This window comes from Nycticebus coucang, unplaced genomic scaffold (genome assembly GCF_027406575.1).
Source record: "Nycticebus coucang isolate mNycCou1 unplaced genomic scaffold, mNycCou1.pri scaffold_54, whole genome shotgun sequence".
NCBI classification, from domain to species: domain Eukaryota; kingdom Metazoa; phylum Chordata; class Mammalia; order Primates; family Lorisidae; genus Nycticebus; species Nycticebus coucang.
In genome coordinates, this window is record NW_026515584.1 from 618882 (window position 1) to 640239 (window position 21358).

Below are 21358 nucleotides of genomic sequence, written 5' to 3' on the forward strand. Positions count from 1 at the left end.
TTAGGGAGGTTTTGTATGGTTGATGCTATTTCCAAAGATGATATGGGCCTGTTCAACATTTCCACTTGATTCTGGCTAAGTCTTGGAAGGTGACGTGCTTCCAAGTATCGGTAAATTTCCTTCAGATTTTCATATTTCTGAGAATAAAGTTTCTTGTAATATTCATTAAGGATTTTTTTTTTATTTCTGAGGAGTCTGTTGTTATTTCGTCTTTGTTGTTTCTGATTGATGAGTTTAGAGAGTTTACTCTTTTTTTCCTGATTAGGTTGGCCAAAAGTTTATCTATTTAATTGACCTTTTCAAAAAAACAGCTTTTTGATTTATTGATCTGTTGTATTATTCTTTTGTTTTCAATTTCATTTAATTCTACTCCAATTTTGGTTATTTCTTTTTATCTACTAGGTTTTGGGTTGGAATGTTCTTCCTTTTCCTGTTGCTTGAGATGTCCCAGTAAGTTGTAAACTTCCTCTCTTTCCATTCTCTTGAGGAAGGCTTGCAGTGCTATAAATATCCCTCTTAGAACTGCCTTTGCGGTGTCCCAGAGCTTCTGATAGTTTGTGTCTTCATTGTTGTTTTGTTCCAAAAAATTAGCGATTTCTTTCTTAATATCATCTCTGACCAAGCTATCATTCAGCATAAGGTTATTTAACTTCCATGTTTTTGTACGAGTATGCAGATTCCTGTTGTTACTCAGCTCAAGTCTTATTCCGTGGTGGTACGAGAAGATGCATGGAATAATTTCTATTCCTTTAAATTTACTGAGGTTAGATTTGTGACGTAAGATGTGATCAATTTCTGAGTAAGTTCCATGAGCTGATGAGAAGTATGTGTATTCAGTTTTGTTGGGATGAAATGTTCTGTAGATGTCTGCTAAATTCAAATGTTGGATGGTTAGGTTTAAATCTAAGATTTCTTTGCTCAGCTTCTTCTTGGAGGATCGATCAAACACTTCCAAAGGAGTGTTGAAATCTCCGACTATTATGGAGCTGGAGGAAATCAAGTTGCTCATGTCTCTTAGAGTTTCTCTTATAAATTGAGGTGCATTCTGGTTGGGTGCATAGATATTAATAATTGAGATCTCATAATATTAAGTATTACCCGTAACAATTATCAAGTGACCATTCTTGTCCTTCCTTAATTTTGTTGGTTTAAAGCCTATTGTATCTGCAAATAAAATTGCAACACCTGCTTTTTTATGATTACCATTTGCCTGAAATATGGATGACCATCCTTTCATCCGGAGTCTGTATTTGTCTTTTAAGTTAAGATGTGACTCTTGTATGCAACAAATATCTGGCCTGAGTTTTTGTAACCAGTCAGCTAACCTATGCCTCTTTAGAAGACAGTTTAAGCCATTCACATTAATGGAGAATATTGATAAGTCTGGTGAAGTTTTGGGTATCGAGTTTTTCAAAAGCCCAGTTGCCTTTTTTAATCCTTTCGCTAGTGTCGAAATTGGAGTTTCATCCAAAGTTTATGAGTGAGTTTACTTTTGTGGTATAGGATTGGGTTGGTCATTATGGAGGATAGGTCTGAGAATATCCTGAAGAGCTGGTTTGGTTATGGCAAATTTCTTCAACATATGAATGACATTAAAGTATTTAATTTCTCCATTATAAATGAAACTCAGTTTAGCTGGATACAAGATCCGGGGTTGAAAGTTATTTTGCTTTAGGAGATTAAAAGTCAGTGACCACCTTCTTCTGGCTTAAAAAGTTTCAGCAGAGAGATCTGCAGTCATTATAATATTCTTCCCTTTGAAGGTAACGGTTTTCTTTCTCCTGGAAGCTTTGAGAATTTTCTCCTTCATATTAACTTTAGTGATGTTAATTATGATATGCCTGGGGGATGTCTTATTGGGGTTGAGTCGTGCTGGGGTTCTGAAGCTGTCCGCTATCTGAATTTCAGAATCTCTAGGCATGTCTGGAAAATTCTCTTTCATAATTTCATGCAGAAGGACCTCTGTGCCCAGCGAGGCCACTTCATCTTTTTCTGGAACTCCAATGATTCGGATATTCACCTTCTTCGAATTATCCCAGAGCTCTCAGAGAGAATGATCCGTTTTTGCTCTCCATTTCGCTTCCTCTTTGAGAGTTTGGGAGTGTTCAAAGGCTTTATCTTCCATGTCAGAAATCCTTTCTTCTGCTTGCTCCATTCTGTTGCTCAGGGATTCTACTGTATTTTTCATATCTTTGAGGGCTGCAAATTCTTGCTTCAGTGTGTCTAAGTCTTTGGTGGTTTTGTCTTTAAATTCGTTAAATTCTTGAGACAACTTTTGAATTTCTCCTCAAATTCCTAATTCCACTTTATTAATCTTGTCTGAAATCCAAATTCTGAATTTGATTTCTGACATCGCAGCCAGTTTTTTATGAATGGGATCTTCAATTACGTCTGCCATATCTTTCCTTGGGGGGGTTGATCTATTCTGATTATTCATGTTATCAGAGTTTTTCGCTGATTCTGCCCAATGATTGTTTTACTCCCTTTGATTTCCCCCCCCTGGGGCTTTGTTGAGGGCCTGTACAGTGTTGTGGCCTGAGAAACTGGGGCCCCGTTTTGTGTGGTGGGGCTAAGTGGTTCTGTCTTGTTTTCAGTTGGTTTCTGTTCCACCCTAGTGAAACAGATACTCTGGATTGAAGTCTCAGCTGTGGAGAAATATCAGCAATTAAGTCACCCCACCCCACATTGGCAAACAATTGGAAAAGAAAAATCAAACCTTCCTACCACTGTGCACCCACGGCACCACCTGATTTGTCCTCAGGCGATTGGTTCAGTTCAAAAGATCCAAATAAATTGTCTCAGTCTGCACCTGTCTCGGGTGAGAGAGTTTAAGAGGTCTCTGGGAACTGGATCACAGGGGTCTGGTGACTACTCTGGTATGGTTTGCTCCAGTGCTGCGTGGAGTCAGGAGGAGCCACCCAGCCAATAGATCAGTCTGGTAAGGTTGCTGCCTCCTTCCCCATCTTTCACCACTGTCACACCCAGCAGCACCCAGCATCTTGCACCCACTGTCACTGATAGCCCTGCAGTTGGCTGATCCAGTTGCCTGTAGTGAACCGGTACTCCAGGAGTTTGCACCTGCCTGAATCACAAGGAAGACTGCTAGGGCGCTGCATTCAGCCTCTCTCTAGCTGGAGGAGGTGAGGCCTGACAACCTTGGACACTTGATGAAGGTTGGGGGGTTTTCACTCAGGTCCAGTCTCGCCCCTGATTAATGTTACTAACAGAACAGAACAGACCAAATTTTCGGTTCCCCTGCAGAAGAGAAGCTGAATTGAGTTTCAAATCAGCTTGTCTTTGCTCTTTTATTGTCTATAGGCTGACGATCCCCTGAGGGCCAGGTGCATCTTAGGTTCAGTAAAACGTACCTCTGGGTCAGCCCTGCCCTGGGAGTTTCCCTGGTTTGCAAGTTCAAGTTGCCTCAGGCAAACCCTATACTCACAGTCTCTGGTTGCCCAGGGAGACGGGGGTGTGGCTTCAGAATATTCCGTAGTGAGCTGTATTGCTAGCAAAAGAGGGCTGCTGTTTTATGCCTCACAGAACCGCTGCTCCAGTGCAGCACCCCTCTGGCCAACTGTCCTCTCTCTGCTCCCATGCCCCAGAGTCTGCACCGACTGGCTGCAGCCCAGCACTGTCTACACCCCTCGAGCAATCGCACAAGTGTCTGGACCCCTGGGGGACAGGCCTCCAGACCTTGGAGCGAGAGAAGAGGGGACCGCAGGGAGCACTGAGAGCCTGGGGTTATGGGCAGAGAACACACACAGTTTTACACAGTTTTATGCCTGGCCGTATTGTCACCAAAAGATGGCAGTTGCACTGTGCCTCAGGGGACTGCCGCTCCGGTGTGGTCCCCTCTCCGCCGACCGTCCTCTCCTCACTCCCGTTCCCAGAGCTGGTGCCGACCAGCTGCAGTCAAGGCCTTGTCCACACCCCTCGGGAAATCACCTAAGACTCTGAACTCCTGGGGCACTGGCCTCCAGACCTCAGTGTGAGTGGAGGGGAGCGCTGGGAGCTCAGAATTCCAGGTAGAGACTATACACAGTTTTATACAGTTTTATGCCTGGCAGGAGAACGCTGTGGCACCCTAGTAGGGGAGGTAGGTCCAGTTGTTAGAGGGTCTGTCCCGTGGAGTGCAGTGGGAGGATCTTTGAACTCTGCCCGATTGTTTGTGGGGCACTCTGAGCTGTTCTCATGGGGGAGGGGACTCCCATCCACATGGTGATGGATTTTGTACCTTTTGTTTGTATGTTGGGGTCGCAGCTCACCTCAGCGGGGTTGATGTGCGTTCTTCAACCTTCTCTCTTAGTGCAGCTCAAATCCACTAGGTTACTTGCTGAATTTTTGTCCTTTAACTCTCCTAATGGACGGGAGCCTCTGTGGAAAGCTGGCTTCAGTCTGCTTATCCATTCTTATGATACTTTACTAAGAAGAATGTGTTTCAACTCCATTCAGGTTAACGCAAAAGATGTAAAGTCTCCATCTTTTTATGGCTGAATAGCACTCCATGGTGTGTGTGTGTGTGTCTGTATATATATATATATATATATATATATATATATATATATATATATATATATATATATATATATATGTATATGCTGTATGCATCTCTTTCTAAATTAAGATATAAATTTAATAAAGCATAGCAAGACTTAATAAAAAGGGAAGAATAAGAACATTTGCTTTTGAAGCATATAAAACATGCCAAGCACTTACTTGTATTTTGTCTTTTCTACACATTATAATAATAAAAATAAAAATCATGGTGACCCCAGGTTCTGCTTTCTGGTCATTTCAAGAAGTTCAGAATAAAATGGTGAATAGATGTGATTAATACAACATGCAAAAGTGGAAAATCAAAATGGACCAGAGAACTGAAAAAGGATAAAAGCAACAGTGACGAATGAACATCTACTTCATTTTGAACTTGAATTTTTCTTCTCCAAAGGTGGGGATTCTACTGGTAACATGTCATCCTCATTCTTACCCTTTTGCATATCCTGCCATATTTCTTCCTTTATAAACACAGATGCTTTTGATGATCTGTCACTATGTGGTGGGGAGGGATGCATATTTTCTGATTCAGGTTTCATGGTTTTTACTTTTCAGCATCTCTGTCCTCATCTAATGCCTCAGGAACACGTACAGTATGTACTGGTTTTCCTTCATTATTAGTGGATATAGCAGCAGAAATATTGCACCTTTTTGTTTGAAGCACACACTTCATTTCCTTTTAAGCCACAAATTTTGGATTTCTTGACTGAGGTACATTTCTGATGTCCAATTTCCAAAAAAAAATTGTTTTGGCCATTTCAAAATCAAGCTTATTTATGTTCCTTTGTTTCAACTGTATATTCTGAGCTCCTTGCTTTTTTAGTGTGTGTGTCATTATAATATTATCCTCACATGCCCAGTGCTGGGACAGAGACAAGATGGCTAACTAGAGGTATATTTTGTGGAAAGTCTCATCCAGAAGGAGGGAAATTTTAATGAAGTAACCCAGAGTAGTGTAATTGGGGGCTAGATTGCAAGAAGAACCAAGGGGTTCAGTAACCCTGCACAGAAAAACTGCGAGGACCAAGATGAGTAAGAGGAAGGAAGAGAACTGAGGAGAGTTAGATTGGATCAGTCTAGAGGATTCCAGAAAACAGAAGGGTAAGGGTGAGCCTTCTCCCACCTGCAGTCTTTCTGCAAACAGCAAAACACACCATCACTTGCCTGATAAGGAAGTCCCAAGAAGGATAAAACATCCCACTATTTTTGCACCAAGGCATATCCGCTTCTGAGTCTGTATCCTGCCTGGCAGAATAGAGAGCAATTTTGGCACTAGCTTCCTTTCAACCACAGCCCATACCCTCTCTTTTTTGGGTTGCCCAACAGTCTTCCCCCTCTGCAGAACTCTGCTTTCCAGTGGCAGCAACTAGAAGCACTAGCCCAGCCCAGACTGGAGGGGGGTTTGACCCACCCACTGGCAACAACAGGTGAAAGTGCTTTGGACCCTACCTACCCCTCAGAGCAACTGAGGGAGCTAGGGTTTACAGAGGTTGCTTTCTCTGTCACCAAGAATCATCAGGGTGTTTATCAGGCCATGTGGACTCTGAGAGATATCTGCATTGTGTGGCCCAGTGAACTGAGCATGCCTCAACCCTGTTGGAGGAAATGGTGGCTTGGCTGCACTGACAATGCATGACAAGGTCCCTCCTAAGTCTCCATCCTGCTAGGGGGGAACTTTCCCTGCCCATTGGGATGGCATTTTCTAGCATCTGTGCCTAGCAGGCCCCTCCTGGAGGTTTGGCCCCTGACTCCACTCCTGCCAAATTGAAGGTGGATGGGCCTAGTCTCTGACAGGCAACCCAATCCGGGAAAGCCTTGGAAGCAGATGGTAGTCCCAAGATCTCCTTTCCCTACCATAGTCAAAAAGCCTCCTCACTTTGAATCTGTCACAGCTGGGACTTCAGAGAAAAAGAAGAGTTTGTTTGAATAGTTAGGTGTAAAGTAGAGTGAGCAACTTCACATACAGGAGCCTCTGGATCTGACTTCAGCCCACCAGATTTAGTTTTAGTCACCAAGGATCTGGACACAATTATAGCAGAGCTTAAGAAATGGAAAGAGGCATTCAAGGAGATTCAAACAGTATGGAGTCTCAGCAGTAGAATAGAACATGGAGAAGAAAGAATCTCAGAAATGGAAGACAAGAATTTTGAACTAACCTAATCATTCAAAGAGACAGGGGAAAAAAGCAGAACAAAAACAGCTTTCTCTGAGCAAGTTATAAAACTACTCCAAAAGATCAAGCATTCGAATCATTGGGATTTCTGAAGGATAAGAAGAGAGTGAATGGTAGGAAAAAATATATTTCAGGCAAATGGAAATCAGGAGAAAGTAGGGGGTACAATTGTATTTTTAAATATTATGAGATGTTTATTAGATTTAAACCAATAAACAAAAACAAAGATGGATGCTATTCTCTGGTCAAGGGAACAATATAACAATGAGACATTTGAATCCTAAATATCTATGCACACAACTGAAACACTCCCAGACATTTAAAATGAACCCTAACCAATTTGAACAACATGATATCCTGTGAAACCATATTAAGTGGGCATTGCAACACACTTCTGACAAAACTGTACTGACTCTCCAAGCACAAACTAAACAAATAAACAAGGGAGTTAAATGTGTGCCTAGAACAATTGGGTTTTACAGAAATATACAGAACATAAATCCAAAAACTACTGAGTATGCGTTCTTCTCTCCAGCTCATGGATTATATTCCAAAAAAATGGACACAAATCAAACCTCAACAAAATCTAAAGAAGAGAAATTATATTTTGTATCTTTCCAGATCACTAGGGAATAAAGGCAGAACTCAACTAAAAAAAAAAGATCCTTATGCCTGCATGCCTGTACAAAGTCATGGAAATGAAGTAACCTTAGAGCAAAGAACTGGGTCAAGGAGGAGATAAAGAAAAAAATCGTTATCTTTCATGAAAAAATGACAATGAAGCCACACACTATCAAAACCTGTGGGATACTGCAAAGGCAGTCCTAAGGGTAAAAGTTATTGGATTAAATGTTCTCATTCAAAAAACAGAAAAAATGCAAATCAATAACCCAATAAACCATCTGAAGCAACTGGAAAAGAAAGAATAATCCAATCTCAAACCGAGTAGGAGAAAAGACATAAACTAAAATCAGAATTTAATGAAATTGAGAACATAAGGACCATTCAAAAGATCGGAGAAAGAAAAAGTTGTTTCTTTTAAAATATTAATAAAATCAAAGTACCCTTGGCCATACTGACTAGCAACAGAAAAGATCTCTAATAACTTCAATCAGAAATAAAAGAGGGAAAATAACAATAGAAACCACAGAGATACAAAACATCTTCAGTGACTCTACAAAAATCTATATTCTCAGAAATTCTAAAACGTAGAGGAACTGTACCAAAATGTGGACTCATATCATCTCCCCTAAGCTCAACCATAAAGAACTAGAAACTCTGAACAGACCAGTATAAAGCACCAGAACTGCAATAACAATAAATCTTCCCTCAAAAAGTCCTGGACCAGCTGGTGTCACACCGGAATTCTACCAAACCTTCAAAGAATACCTATATTGCAGAAACTATTCCAAAACATAAAGGAAGGAAACTTCCCCAACACGTTCTATGAAACAAACATCACCCTGATTCCAAAACCAGAGGAAGAGCCAACAAAAAAGGAAAGCTACAGACCAATATCATTAATAAATATTGATTCAAAAATATTCAATAAAATCCTAGCCAACAGAGAACAGCTACACATTAAAAAATTACACATCATGACCAAATGAGTTTTATCCCAGGGATAGAAAGTTGATTCATAAATCCATAAATATAATTCACTGTTTAAATAGATTCAGAAGGAAAGACCATATGAGCCTCTCAATAGATGCAGAAGAAGCATTCAACAAAAGTCACCATCCCTTTCTGCAAGAACACTTAAGAAAATAGGCATAGATGGGACATTTCCTAAACTGATAGACACCACCCTACAACAAACCTACAGAAAATAGCATACTGAATGGAGGAAAACTGAAAGCTTTTGCACTTAGAATTGGGACCAGACAAGGAGGTCCACTATCACCACTGCTACTCAACCTAGTGCTGAAAGATCTAGCCAATGCAATCAGGTAAGGGATGGATATTAATGGCATTGAAATAGGAGCAGAGGAGGTCAAGATCTCCCTCTTTGCTGATCATACGATTTTATACTTTGGAAACCCCAGAGACTCAACTACAAGGTTCCTGGAAGTGAGCAAGGAATAAAAAGTTTTAGTACATAAAATCAAGGTCCACAACTCAGGACCCTCCAGAATGGTATGCCAGTAACAGTCAAGGTGAGAATAAGGTCAAAGACACATTATTCCTTCACAGTAGCTTAAAAAAAAAAACAATGAAATGCTTGGGAATATACTTAACAAAGGATGTGAAGAATTTCTACAGAGAGAACTATGAAATCCTGAGAAAAGAAATAGCAGAAGACATTAACAAGTGAAAGAACACACCATATTCACTCACAGTTGAAAAGAATCAACATCATAAAATGTCCATACTACCCAAAACAATCTACAGATTTAATGCAATCCCCATCAAAGCATCAATGTCATATTTTGAAGATCTAGAAAAAATAATACTGTGCATCATATGGAACTAGAAAAAAAAACAAATAATAAATGCAATTCTAAACAATAAAAACAAATCTGGAGGCATTATATCACCAGACTTCGGGTAATGCTAAAAATCTACAGTGATCAAAACAGCACGATGCTGGCAAAAAAATAGGTACCTATGGAAGAAAACAGAGAACCTAGAAGTGAACCCAGCCACTTACCATCTGATCTTTGATAACCAAACAAAAGCATACACTGGGAAAAAGAATTCATATTTAATACATGGTCCTGGGAGAACTTGTTAGCCACAATGGGAAGACTAAAACTAGACTTCTCACCACTTACAAAAAGTGACTCTCATTGGATAAAATATCTAAATTTAAGACACTAAATGACAAAAAATCTGGAAGAAAGGGTGGAAAAAACTCTTGGCAAAATCAGCCTGAAAAACAGCTGATGAACAAGACCCCCTTGGCAACTGCAGCAATATTAAAAATAAACAAATTGAACATAACCATACTAAAAAGCTTCTGCACAACTAAAGGTACAAGAACTAAAGAAAACAGCCTGTGAAATGGTAGAAGGTATTTGCACACTATGACTCGGACAAAGAGCTGATAACTGGAATTTACAGAGAACTCAAACTAATTCACAAGAAAAGAACAAACAATCCTATGTCAAAAGTGGACAAAAACTTTCCTGAAGAAGATGGATGAATGGCCAACAAACACATGAAAAAATACTTATCATCAGATAAATGCAATTCAAAGCTACATGAAGGTATTACCTAATCCCAGTGGAATAGCCCACATCACAAAGTCCCAAAGATGCAGATGCTGGTGTGGATGTGGAGAGAAGGGAACACTTCTACACTGTTAGTAAAACTGCAAACAGATATTTTCCATAGCCTCTGTGGAAAGAATTACGGAGAATTCTCCAAGAACTAAAAGTATACCTTCTATTTGATCCTGCAATCCCTTTATTAGGTATCTATCCAGAAGAAAACAACATTTTACAATAAGGACATCCACACTAGAATCTTTATTGCAGCTCAATTCATAATTGCCAGGATGTAGAAGAAACCCATGTGCACATCAACCCAGGAATGGATTAAAAAACGGTGGTATATGTATACCATGGACCTCCTTTCAGTCATAAAAAAGAAAAAGATGAAAACTACATATTTTGCTTTTACCTGGATGGAGTTGAAAAGCATTCTTCTTAGCAAAGTGTGCATGAATAGAAAAGTATCCAATATACTGAATACTAATATGAAACAATTACATAAAGAACTACACACCCACAGGAGAGAAAAATACAATTGAGTTGAAATGGGAGGGCTGAAGGAGTGTGCATAGTGTGCACATTTGCTCTCATCAAATGTACACAATGTGAGGACACACAGCACACTCTGTGGGTGAAGGGATCAGCTTCAACCTGAATTTTCTTAGATATGCAAACAATGTAACCTAATCATTTTTACCCTCATAGTAATATGAAATTAAAAAAAAAAAAAAACAGCAACAACAACATACCCAGCGTCCACCAGGGCTGTTCTCATATTCCCGATATACTGTGTTTTCTTTTAAATAAAGCTTAGAAGATAAGTGTCAAGTGTATTTCAGGGACACAAAGTAGAAATGGGATGAAAAGACATTTCTGAGACTGATGTGCTTTTGTTCAGAGAATGCATGAAGTATTTTAGAGATGGACACTTCAGGTGGATCGATTATCCTCACAATCAGGAGGAATCTGTAATTTTGCCAAATTACAATTTTTTTTTCTTTTTAATATAAGCTTGTTACTCTTTTGGAGTTGTGTAGTAACTGCCTAAGGATAAACTGGACTTTTGTGTTATATGTATTCAAAAATTTAACCAAACCTTTGGTTTTACTCATTTTTCTTAAATTTTAATTTATTTCACCACTCTACTTTGCCTTGATCTATCCACAATTACTCTAACTTTTGCACATAAGGAAATCCATAATATGCAGTATATCCCCTCTTCCACAAACCCTATGTATTTCTAGTTTTTGAGAACTGTTTGCAGATGCAAACATAAAAGATTAATGTGTTTATTTTGTTACTTAGTTATGTTTTCTGTCAGGATACAGGTTTTCAAAATGATATGATCCTCTCACCCAAATATGGGCAAAGATATTCAGAAAATAAGTAAACTTTAACTAACACATTTCTTAAATCTGTATTTAGCTACTTTCAAATCATGGACTGCAACTAACAAGTGAAAAATTGTTTTCCTCAGCCTCCAATAGGAACTAGACAACTTTATCACTCTCTGTTTGAAATTAAGTTAATTTATTATATTTTAATCTACCAAAACTGAATAAGCAGGTAATTTTTTAATATTACAATGCCTTCCTTCCTCACTTAAAATGACTTTACCTTAATGCAATAGTAAACCTCTACATTGTACTTCAGTACTGTTCTAAAGGGCAACATTTGGAGACTTGGAAAGCTTTATGCTATTAGCAGACTAAATCAATGCAATCAGACATAAAAGTCAATTATTTAGCTTTAATTAAAATTATATAAAATAATATGACAGTGCTATGTTGTGACACAGCCTAACTGCTTAAGTCTAGGTCTAATACATCCTAATGTCCTCTAATGACAGTGAATAAAATCATTTTGATACTGTTTACTGATTTACTACATGTAAATATGTTATATTCTTGGTATTGTTACCCCAAGAATAATGAGCCCCATTACCAAAGGCCTCATTCTTTTTTTTTTTCTTTTTTTATTAAATCGTAGCTGTGTACATTAATGCAATCATGGGGTACAATGCGCTGGTTTTATACACAATTTGAAATATTTTCATCGAACTAGTTAACATAGCCTTCATGGCATTTTCTTAGTTATTGTGTTCAGACATTCATATTCTGCATTTAGTAAGTTTCACCTAAGGCCTCATATTTTATGATACAAACTCTCTTCGTAGACACAATATTTATGACTCAAATCTCTCCTTCAATATAGACACTGAAGTGAGTTAGGGATCACTAGGCATAAGAAATATTTAGCCTAAGCATTACTGACTGGCAACATAAAATTGTAAATTTGGAAACACTGTGAATGATTATTCTTTTAATGTACTCAGTGGCCACCACTGTAAAATTGTTCATAAATTCTATTGCTTAGCAATATGATTAAACAGCTGATGTTACCTTCCTTATCACATAAGAAATTTATAATACAAGGAATATAATTATAAAAATTATAAAATACACAAAATCCCAGAAAACACTTGCCTCTATACCAATGGCAAATTTATCTATAATTTATTATTTATTTTAAACTTTGCAATAGTTGAATGGCTTTTTAAAATTTAATATCAAATTATAACCTATCAATTCTTAAATGCTAGTCCAAATTTTAATTTATTTTCAACTATTCTATGTTACCAATGCAAATAAAACCATAGTTAACCCGAAATCAAAATTTCAATTTTTTTATACCTGTGGATGATTATTTTTGCTTCCATCCTGCTTTTCTTCTTTTTCCTCTGATATTACCATAAAGTCTTGTTTTGCTGTCAAAACCATAAATTTAGTTAATATAATCTACTTAGAATGATCCAATCAAAGCTATAGCGTTTATAAAAGAAGAGAAATTTTTTTTCATTTTATAAATTGATAGTTTAAATGGAAATTAATCTTTAGAAGAGTATTTATTTTCTATAAAAATTTTCAAAATACACTCAGGGAGGCATCAGATGTCCCCAGATTCAAGGCATACCAACATCTCAAATATTCATTCCTCCATTTGTCTACCCAACATAAACGAACAAAATTTAAAATTATCATAAACATATGAAATATCACTGTATACTAGTCTCTACTTCATAATTGTATGTACAAAAACATTGCCAGTGTGTTCTTTATATTAATGGTTCACACAGTTGGCGTTGCTTTTTATACCTTCATCAGTGTATATCCTGTTCCTATGTCTGAAATGTTCTCGTCTATTACAAACCCACGGCTAATATTATACTAAATGAAGTAAAAGAGAAAGCTTTTCCACTCAGCAACTGGAAGAAGACAAGGTTGTCCTCTATCACTACTAATCAGGATGAAAGTCCCAGCCAAAATAATCAGGCAAGAGAAGGAAATAAAGGGCATTCAAATGAGGGCAGAGGAAATGAAACTCTCCCTCTTTGCTGTTGATATACTTAGAAAACCCCAATGCCTCAACCACAAGATTCATAAAAGTGATCAAAAATACAGTAATATTGCAGGATACAAATTCAATGTCTGCAAATCAGTAGATTTTGCATATGCCAATAATAGCCAAAATGAGAAGTAAATCAAGGAAATAATTCCCTTCACCGTACTTCAAAGAAAATGAAATACCTTGGAATATACCTACCAAAAAGATGAAACACCCTTTAAAGAAAATTACAAAACTGTATGAAAAGAAGTAGCAGAAAATATTAATAAATGGAAGAACATACCATCTCATAGCTGGGAAGAATCAACATTGTTAACATTTCTATACTTCCCAAAGCAATCTACAGATTCAATGCAATCCCCGTTAAAATAACTTTGTCATACTTTACATATTTGGGAAAAATAGTACTTCATTTTGTATGGAACCAGAAAAAATTCCAGATAACCAAGGGGGAATTCTTAGTAACAGAAGCAAAGTCAGGGTATCAACCTACCAGACATTAGGCTATTCTACAATGCCATCATAATGTAAACAGCATGTTACTGGCAAAAAATAGAGACATAGACATCTAGAACTGTATAGCAAATCATGAAATGAAACTAATATATTATAGCCACATTATCTTTAATAAACCATACAATAACATACACTGGGGAAAAGAATCCCTATTCAATAAATGGTGCTGGGAGAACTGGATATCCACATGTAAAAGACTGAAACTAGACCCGCATCTTTCTCCACTCACTAAAATTGATTCAAAATGGAGAAAGGATCTAAATATAAGGCATGAAACAATAAAAATCCTTGAAGAAACTCTGGGGAAATCACTTGCAGTTATGGCCCTGGGGCAATTGCAACAAAAGAAAAACAAATGTGACTTAATTCAACTGAATAGCTTCTTCACAGCGAAGGAGAAAACAACCAAAGCAAACAGACAACCAGCAGAATGGGAAAAAGATATTTTCATATTATGAATCAGACAAAACCTTGATAAATAAGTTGGGCATTGTGGTAGGTGTGGTAGTCCCAGTTACTCGGAAGGCTGAGGCAAGAGAATCGCCTAAGCCCAGGAGCTGAAGGTTGCTATGAGCTGTGACACCACAGCACCCTACCAAGGCAACAAAGTGAAAATATGCCTCTTGAAAAAAAGAAAAAAAGAAACAAAAAAAAATAGTTTGATAAATAGACTCTACAAAGAACTCAAATTAAGCAACAACAATAAGAGCCAACAATCACTTATATCAGTGGGCAAATGAGATGAACCGAACCTTCTCTAAAGAAGATAGATGAATGGATAAGAAAGATGAAAAGATGCTCATTGTCTATAATCATCAAGGAAATGCAAATCAAAACCACTCTGAGATATCATCTAACCCCAGTGAGAATAGCCCACATCACAAAATCTCAAAGATGTAGATGCTGGTGTGGAAGGGGAGAAAAGGAAACACTTTTCCACTGCTGCTGGGACTGCAAATTAATACAACCATTCTGGAAGGAAGTATGGAGAATCCTCAAATAACTCAAACTACACCTCCCTTCGATCTTGCAAACCCATTACTGGACATCTACCCAGAAAGGAAAAAAAAAATAATTTTATCATAAGAACATTTACACTAGACTGCTTACTGAAGCTCAATTTACAATTGCCAAATTGTAGAAACAACCTAAATGCCCACCAAACCAGGAATAGATTAACAAGCTGTGGTACATGTACACCATAGAATACTATTCAGTCACTAAAAAAGATGGTGACTTTACATCTTTTGTGTTAACTTGGGAGTTGAAATACATTCTTCTTAGTAAAGCATCACAAGAATGGAAAAGAAAGAAAGCAAGGTCCTCAATTCTATATGAGGACAATTAATTATGGGGTGGGGGATTTTGGGGGTGGGGGAGTTGGGGAACAGAGAGAAGGAAGCGGGGAAGGGGTTGGCAGCTCACAGTGCGTGACACACCTCTTGGAGGCGGGGCACAATTATAAGAGGGACTTTACCTAACAAATGCAAGCTGCATAACCTGGTCTTGTACCCTCCATGATTCCCCTATAATAAAATTTTTTAAATGAATAAAAAATAAAGGCAAGGGGTTAAAAAAAGAACCTGTAGCAATTTCTTTCTTTCTCTTTTCCTTTGCTTATTTTTTTCTTTTTTCTGTTTCATTTTTCCTACACTTTCTTTCCTCCATCCCTTCCTCTCTCTCTTTTCTTTCCCTTCCTCCCTCCCTTCCTTTCATTACAAATGATGTGAGAAAGCCACCACAACTAGTTGTGTAGAATTTTCACAATGAATTTGTTCAGTAAGTACGAAACAACCATTTAATTTTTCTCATATTGCTGCTTTTATTATAATGAATCTCCTGCTTTATATACCTAAAATATGTTAGAAGAAGAGCAATCTTAAAAAAATATTTACTAAGTTTTTGTTTTACTCACTGGAGAAGAGTAAGGATGATCATCTAGTGAGAACTATACAGTGTAAAAAGGTTTTTCAAAACAGAAGACAACTAACAAATGCATTTTTAAAACTAAATTTCTATAAGACTCAATGAACAGTAAATAATGACATTTTATAAAAGATTCCCTGTGTACAGTTATGCTTAAAGTCTTTTAAATGGGGATTTTATCCATATATTAAAATGTCATGGCCTATGGAATTTAAAACAAAAATGTTAACATTTGTTATTAGTAACACTTCAATATTCTAACAGATATTTTAATAAAAATAATTCATAGTAAACATGGCTATATAAACTTTAAATTCTGTATTGCAATGAAAGGATTTTTATCAAAGAAAAAACCAATTACCTGACCTGGATATTTTCACATTCTTCCTTCCTACTGCTTTCTTCAGACTGGAAACTGTCATGTTAATAGTGCTCTGAATAGCCTTGAAAACACATTGTAACATAAATAATGAACATTGCACACAATGTGCCATGAATAATTCCAGATGAAAAAATGAATATTATTACCTTCAATGGATGTTTCTTAAAAGACCCTAAAAAACAAAAGGAACATATAATCAATTTAAATGACAGTAGAAATGCAAATATGACAAAGCCAAACATACATTCATGGAAAGTTTCTATTGAGCTGAATCCTCAAGTAAGAAAATAATTTAATTACTTTAGGTTTTGGATCATTCTATTATTGTTATTATTTTTCTTGCTGCTGACAGAAATGTGACAGAAATATGTAGAAGAAAAATAGGAATATAATATACAATAAGCAGCTAAGATTTCAAAAGAAAGATTATGTTTCAAATAAGAAAATTTAAATAGAAAACTGAACGTATGCCAATGTGAGCAGTGATCTTTAATCAGAGGAACAAACTATAACCCTAAAAGATAAATAACAAGGCTGATGGTAGAAGCCTATGGGATATCTTCAGAGCAACACATAAGAATTATTTATACCATTACACTATAAGTTCTTCAGTTTGTCGTGTTATTTAGGAAGGACACAGTTGGGATCACAATTTAGTTGAATGTATACTGCGTTTCGTGTTTTTAATTGGCAAGCATGTATATATTCTTGTAGAATAACAGTAGAGAAAAGTATTCACATTTTCCCATGCTCATGTGAACTAAGAATAGGACTACATGTCTTATGTCCTCTAGTTTTGTCATTTTAAAGACTTTCATTGACCCAATCAAGCGGTATATAGGATATAATGGAGAAATTACATAAAATAAGGGGTCATTATTAAAATATTTATCAAAAAGGAGAAAATGAATACCATAAAATTAATACAAATTTCATTAATAACCACCATAATTCAAGATAAATGGAAAATTAATTGAAAATAACAAAAAATTCAAGAAATAACCTATATAATTTTATCTTTTCTAAAATTTGTTTAGTGGAGTAGACATATCATTTTAATGGCTTAATGACTATTTCTATGTCTTAATGACTTAATAGTTATTTCTTTTTTAAGTTTAAAAATTAGCAAATTTTAATAATATAAAAACATCAGCAATCTCCCAAACTCACGTAAATCTTAAATAAGAAGAATCATAAATAGGATTATAGATTGTATGTAATACAATATTAATGGAATCTGTACGTTTAAAAAATACTTTGACATGCAGTCAGATGAATATTTTCCAGATTGAATTAGATGATATCTACCTGAAGCAATGTCTTTTATTAAAAAAAAAAAAAAGATTTAAAATAATCACAACACGGAGCTATTTCTTATAAGAAGATTAAAGAAAAAACAAAGTTATCATTTGGTCAGCAAGTGATCTTCCTACGTACCCTCCTAATGGAATGGAAATCCTAGGCAAGATAATAGCTAAGTCCTTTTTAGGATACCATAAGTTCATATTTTTTGTTTCTTCTTTAGCTATCTTACAAGTCCTTTCCTTGTAGAAGTCATATAAAGAGGTCTGACACTTACAAGACTAATATCATCTGCTACATTGTGTTCTGTGTTCTTTAAAGTGATTGCAAGTTAGGAGAGAAATTCTGCTGATAAATTCCAGGTTTTGAATATACAACCACTTATCTATATTTGTTAAGATCTTTAAGGAATTTCATCTCTAAAATTGCCCTAAATGAGCATTTATGTACATTCAGGTTAATTTGCGTGTTTGTACTTGATACACACACAGAAAAGATGCTATATCATCCACATTTCGTGCATTCTTGGAACTGAGTTTCTTCTGTCTTCCATGAAATTCTGTTAAATAATATTGCTTTTAATTACATCTGCAATCTTCTTAAGGACTCTACCACAAAGAGTATTGTTTCAGGCATTGAAAATTTCATTAACTTTAGTCAAAGTTAATATTCCTATACTAGTATAATTTTTATTAAATCATAGCTGTGTATATTAATGCATTTATAGGGTACAATGCCTTGGTTTTATATATAATCTGAAATACTTTCATCAAATCGGTTAACATAGCCTTCACCATACTTTCTTAATTATTTTGTTAAGATAGTTGTACTCTACACTTAACAGATTTGACATGAATCCTTGTAAAATGTACCATAGGTGTGGTCCCACCAATTACCCTCCCTCCACCTGTCCTTCCCCATCCCCTCCCTTTCCCTTCCTCTTTTCCCTTCATCTTGGGCTGTAGTTGGGTTATAGTTCTCATATGGAAGTGTGGGTGCTTATATATTGGTTTCATAGTAGGGTTGAGTGCATTGCTATTTCTATAAAATAGCTAGTTCTGAAAATAGTAGTCAATGCTTATATATTTAAATTAATTTCCAATTAAATAATATCAATGAAACACAGATCTCTAATGACTGATAGCTATGGAGCAATGAAATGGGTTATTGTGGTTTGTCCCAAATCTAGCACTCCCTCCTGCTTCTAGAGATATCTGGAGCCTAATCTTACCTCTGAGTGCAAATCTCCTGAATCTATCTGCAGTGAGTTCTCTCTTGTTTTCTCATCATTAACTGCATTGTTACCCAGCTAACACCCTCTAGCCTCCCTCTATCCCATTTAAAATGCCTATTCCTTTGCAGAGTAACCTTCAGATTTGAGGTCTCCATTCTCCTGCAGGATCATCTTCATCACATCTTTTCTCTTAGCAGAAATATATGATATCTATTATTTCAAAGTCTTCATTTCTTTGTTCCGTGCCCTCTAGCTGGAAATATGCTCAGACATAACAGAAAAACAATGCTTTTCCTTGATTAACACATCATGAAAGTGCTCTCCAATGGCTCTCTCTACAGATTTCTCTACAACAAAGTTTGCACACTTGCCACTCAGGGTGGCCCAACAACCAGCAGCACCAACATCACATGTATAAAAAATGCAGAAGCCCATGCCGACTAAATCAAAATGTGCATTTTAAACAAGATTCCCAGCACAGTTCTAATTTGACAGTTCTGATCTATACTGAGTGGGTATAACACATAACTTACCTGAATTTACCTATTTAGAGTCTAACCTCAAGTTCTTCCCTATCACATCCTCCAAATAGAAAGGAAATCAAAAATAATACAGATTTCAGTGCAATCTTCATAAGGTGAGAGATGCCCTGAGCACTTGATAGATACAACTACTGTATTCTTCCTACTTCACAAACCTTCAATTACATGATAAAATTCTATGAAGTACCATCACTTTATATGACATGAAATTGCAGACACGTACGGCTCACCTTCTCTGCTTCCACTCCTCCACACTACATCCAACAGCTCTGCAGGACCAGGGCCCTCAGACCTTAATGCCTTCCCAACAGGGAGAAACATAGGAAGAACAGGGAAGTTTGTGCTACGTCTCTGAGTCATTTTGGCACTGGAAGCTCATTTTATTATATTCTTCTCACCTAAGACCTTGCTCTACCTTTTTAATTTTTTTTGAAACGCAATTGCTTTAATTGCATTTCAGCAGGGAGCCTCAACACCATGTAGGGAGGAGAAAATGGGAAGGTCTTGGTTTCTGAGTGCTTTTGGCTGGCCAAGTGTGGCTAGACACTGGGCAGAGGGCCTCCCTCTGCTGGGGCATTGTCTACCCCTGGTCAGTGACGGAGGGCAGCAGGAGTGCTCTGTAACCTTCCCGCCTGGCCTGGCCCTGGGAAGAAACAAGCTCTAGCCTTCCTCAGCAAGGCTGAGGTAATTGACACCCCACCCCAAGGGCATCTTCTCAGCCTTCTAAGCAGGAAAGAGTTTGTGTGCAAATTACATTGTAAAAACAGATTTTCACCTGAGGCAAACCCAGATATCCCCTCTGCTTAACATGCCAAGCCCAAGACTGGCAAGTAGCACAGAGGAAGGTTAGGTCCTTCCTGTGCCATTCTAGGCCCAGAGAAACTGAGAACCCACCTGTTATCTGGCCCCCAGGCTGTTCAGAGTGCCAGCCTGCCTCAAGTTCTGACTGTCCCCCTCCTCTGGCCCTCACAGTTCAAACAAGGCCTGGCAGAAAGAGGGTTGTGTTCAGTTTCAGGCATACATATACCACAATTTATTAATCCATTCATGGGTTGATGGGCACTTGGGCTTCTTCGATGACTTGGCAATTATGAATTGGGCTGCAACAAACATTCTGGTGCAAATAACTTTGTTGTAAAATGATTTTTGGTCTTCTGAATATATACGTAGCAGAGGAATTGCAGGATCGAATGGCAGGTTTACTTTTAGTTCCCTAAGTGCTCTCCAAACCTCTTTCCAAAAGGAACATATTAGAGCTTGCATTCCCACCAGCAGTGCAGAACTGTTCCCTTGTCTCCATATCCATGCCAACATCTGTAGTTTGGGGGATTTTGTGATGTGGGCTACTCTTCCTGGAGTTAGATGATATCTCATACTGGTTTTGATTTGCATTTCTCTGATGATTAAAGATGATGAGTATGTGTTTATTTGTCTGTAGGCCATGCACCTGTCTTCTTCAAAGAAGCTTCTGTTCAAGTCTCTTGCCCACAATGAAATGGGATCACTTGTTCTTTACTTATTAATAAGTTTGAGTTCTCTGTGGATTCTGATCACCAAACCTTTGTTAGGAACATAATCTGAAAATATCTTCTCCCATTCTGAGGACTGTCTGTTTGCTTTACTAAGTGTGCTCTTGGCTGTGCAGAAGCTGTTTAGTTTGATCAGTAATATATTTTTGGGGTTGCTTCAATTCCCTGGGGGGTGCTCCTCATAAAGTATTCTCCCAGGCCAATTAACATATTGTTCTTAGTATAGTATCTCAAGAATGGAAAAAAAAAGTATCCAACTTACTCAGTACTATTAGGAAATCAATATATAATCCCCCACACTTTTACACAAATGATAAAACACAAATATAGCCAAGATGACAGAGGGAAGAGGAGGGAAAGGGGAGGGAAGGGAGGATAATTGCTGGGACCTCATCTATGGTGCATATTGCAAGGGTACATGTCAAATCTATTAAAAGTAGAGTATAAATGCCTTAACACAATAATTAACTGAGGTGAAGGCTAGGTTAACCACTTTGATGTAAACATTCCAAATTCTACATAAAATCAGCACATTGTACCTAAAATAAAACAAAACAAAACAAAATAAAGTCATTGAGAG

The 21358-nt window shown here is 37.1% G+C and overlaps 1 protein-coding gene across 2 annotated transcripts in view; it reads right to left on the reverse strand.

Annotated features, from left to right (window-relative positions):
* The window catches only part of LOC128579450 (uncharacterized), a 74711-nt gene that overhangs the window by 18353 nt on the left and 35000 nt on the right, over positions 1 to 21358 (reverse strand). For both annotated transcript variants that reach the window (XM_053581542.1, XM_053581541.1), the window contains 3 exons: positions 16318 to 16343; positions 16151 to 16232; positions 12636 to 12709 (listed from right to left, as the gene is read on the reverse strand). In XM_053581542.1, the coding sequence (XP_053437517.1) occupies positions 12636 to 12709; positions 16151 to 16232; positions 16318 to 16343 (182 nt within the window). The remainder of the gene's footprint in view (positions 1 to 12635; positions 12710 to 16150; positions 16233 to 16317; positions 16344 to 21358) is intronic.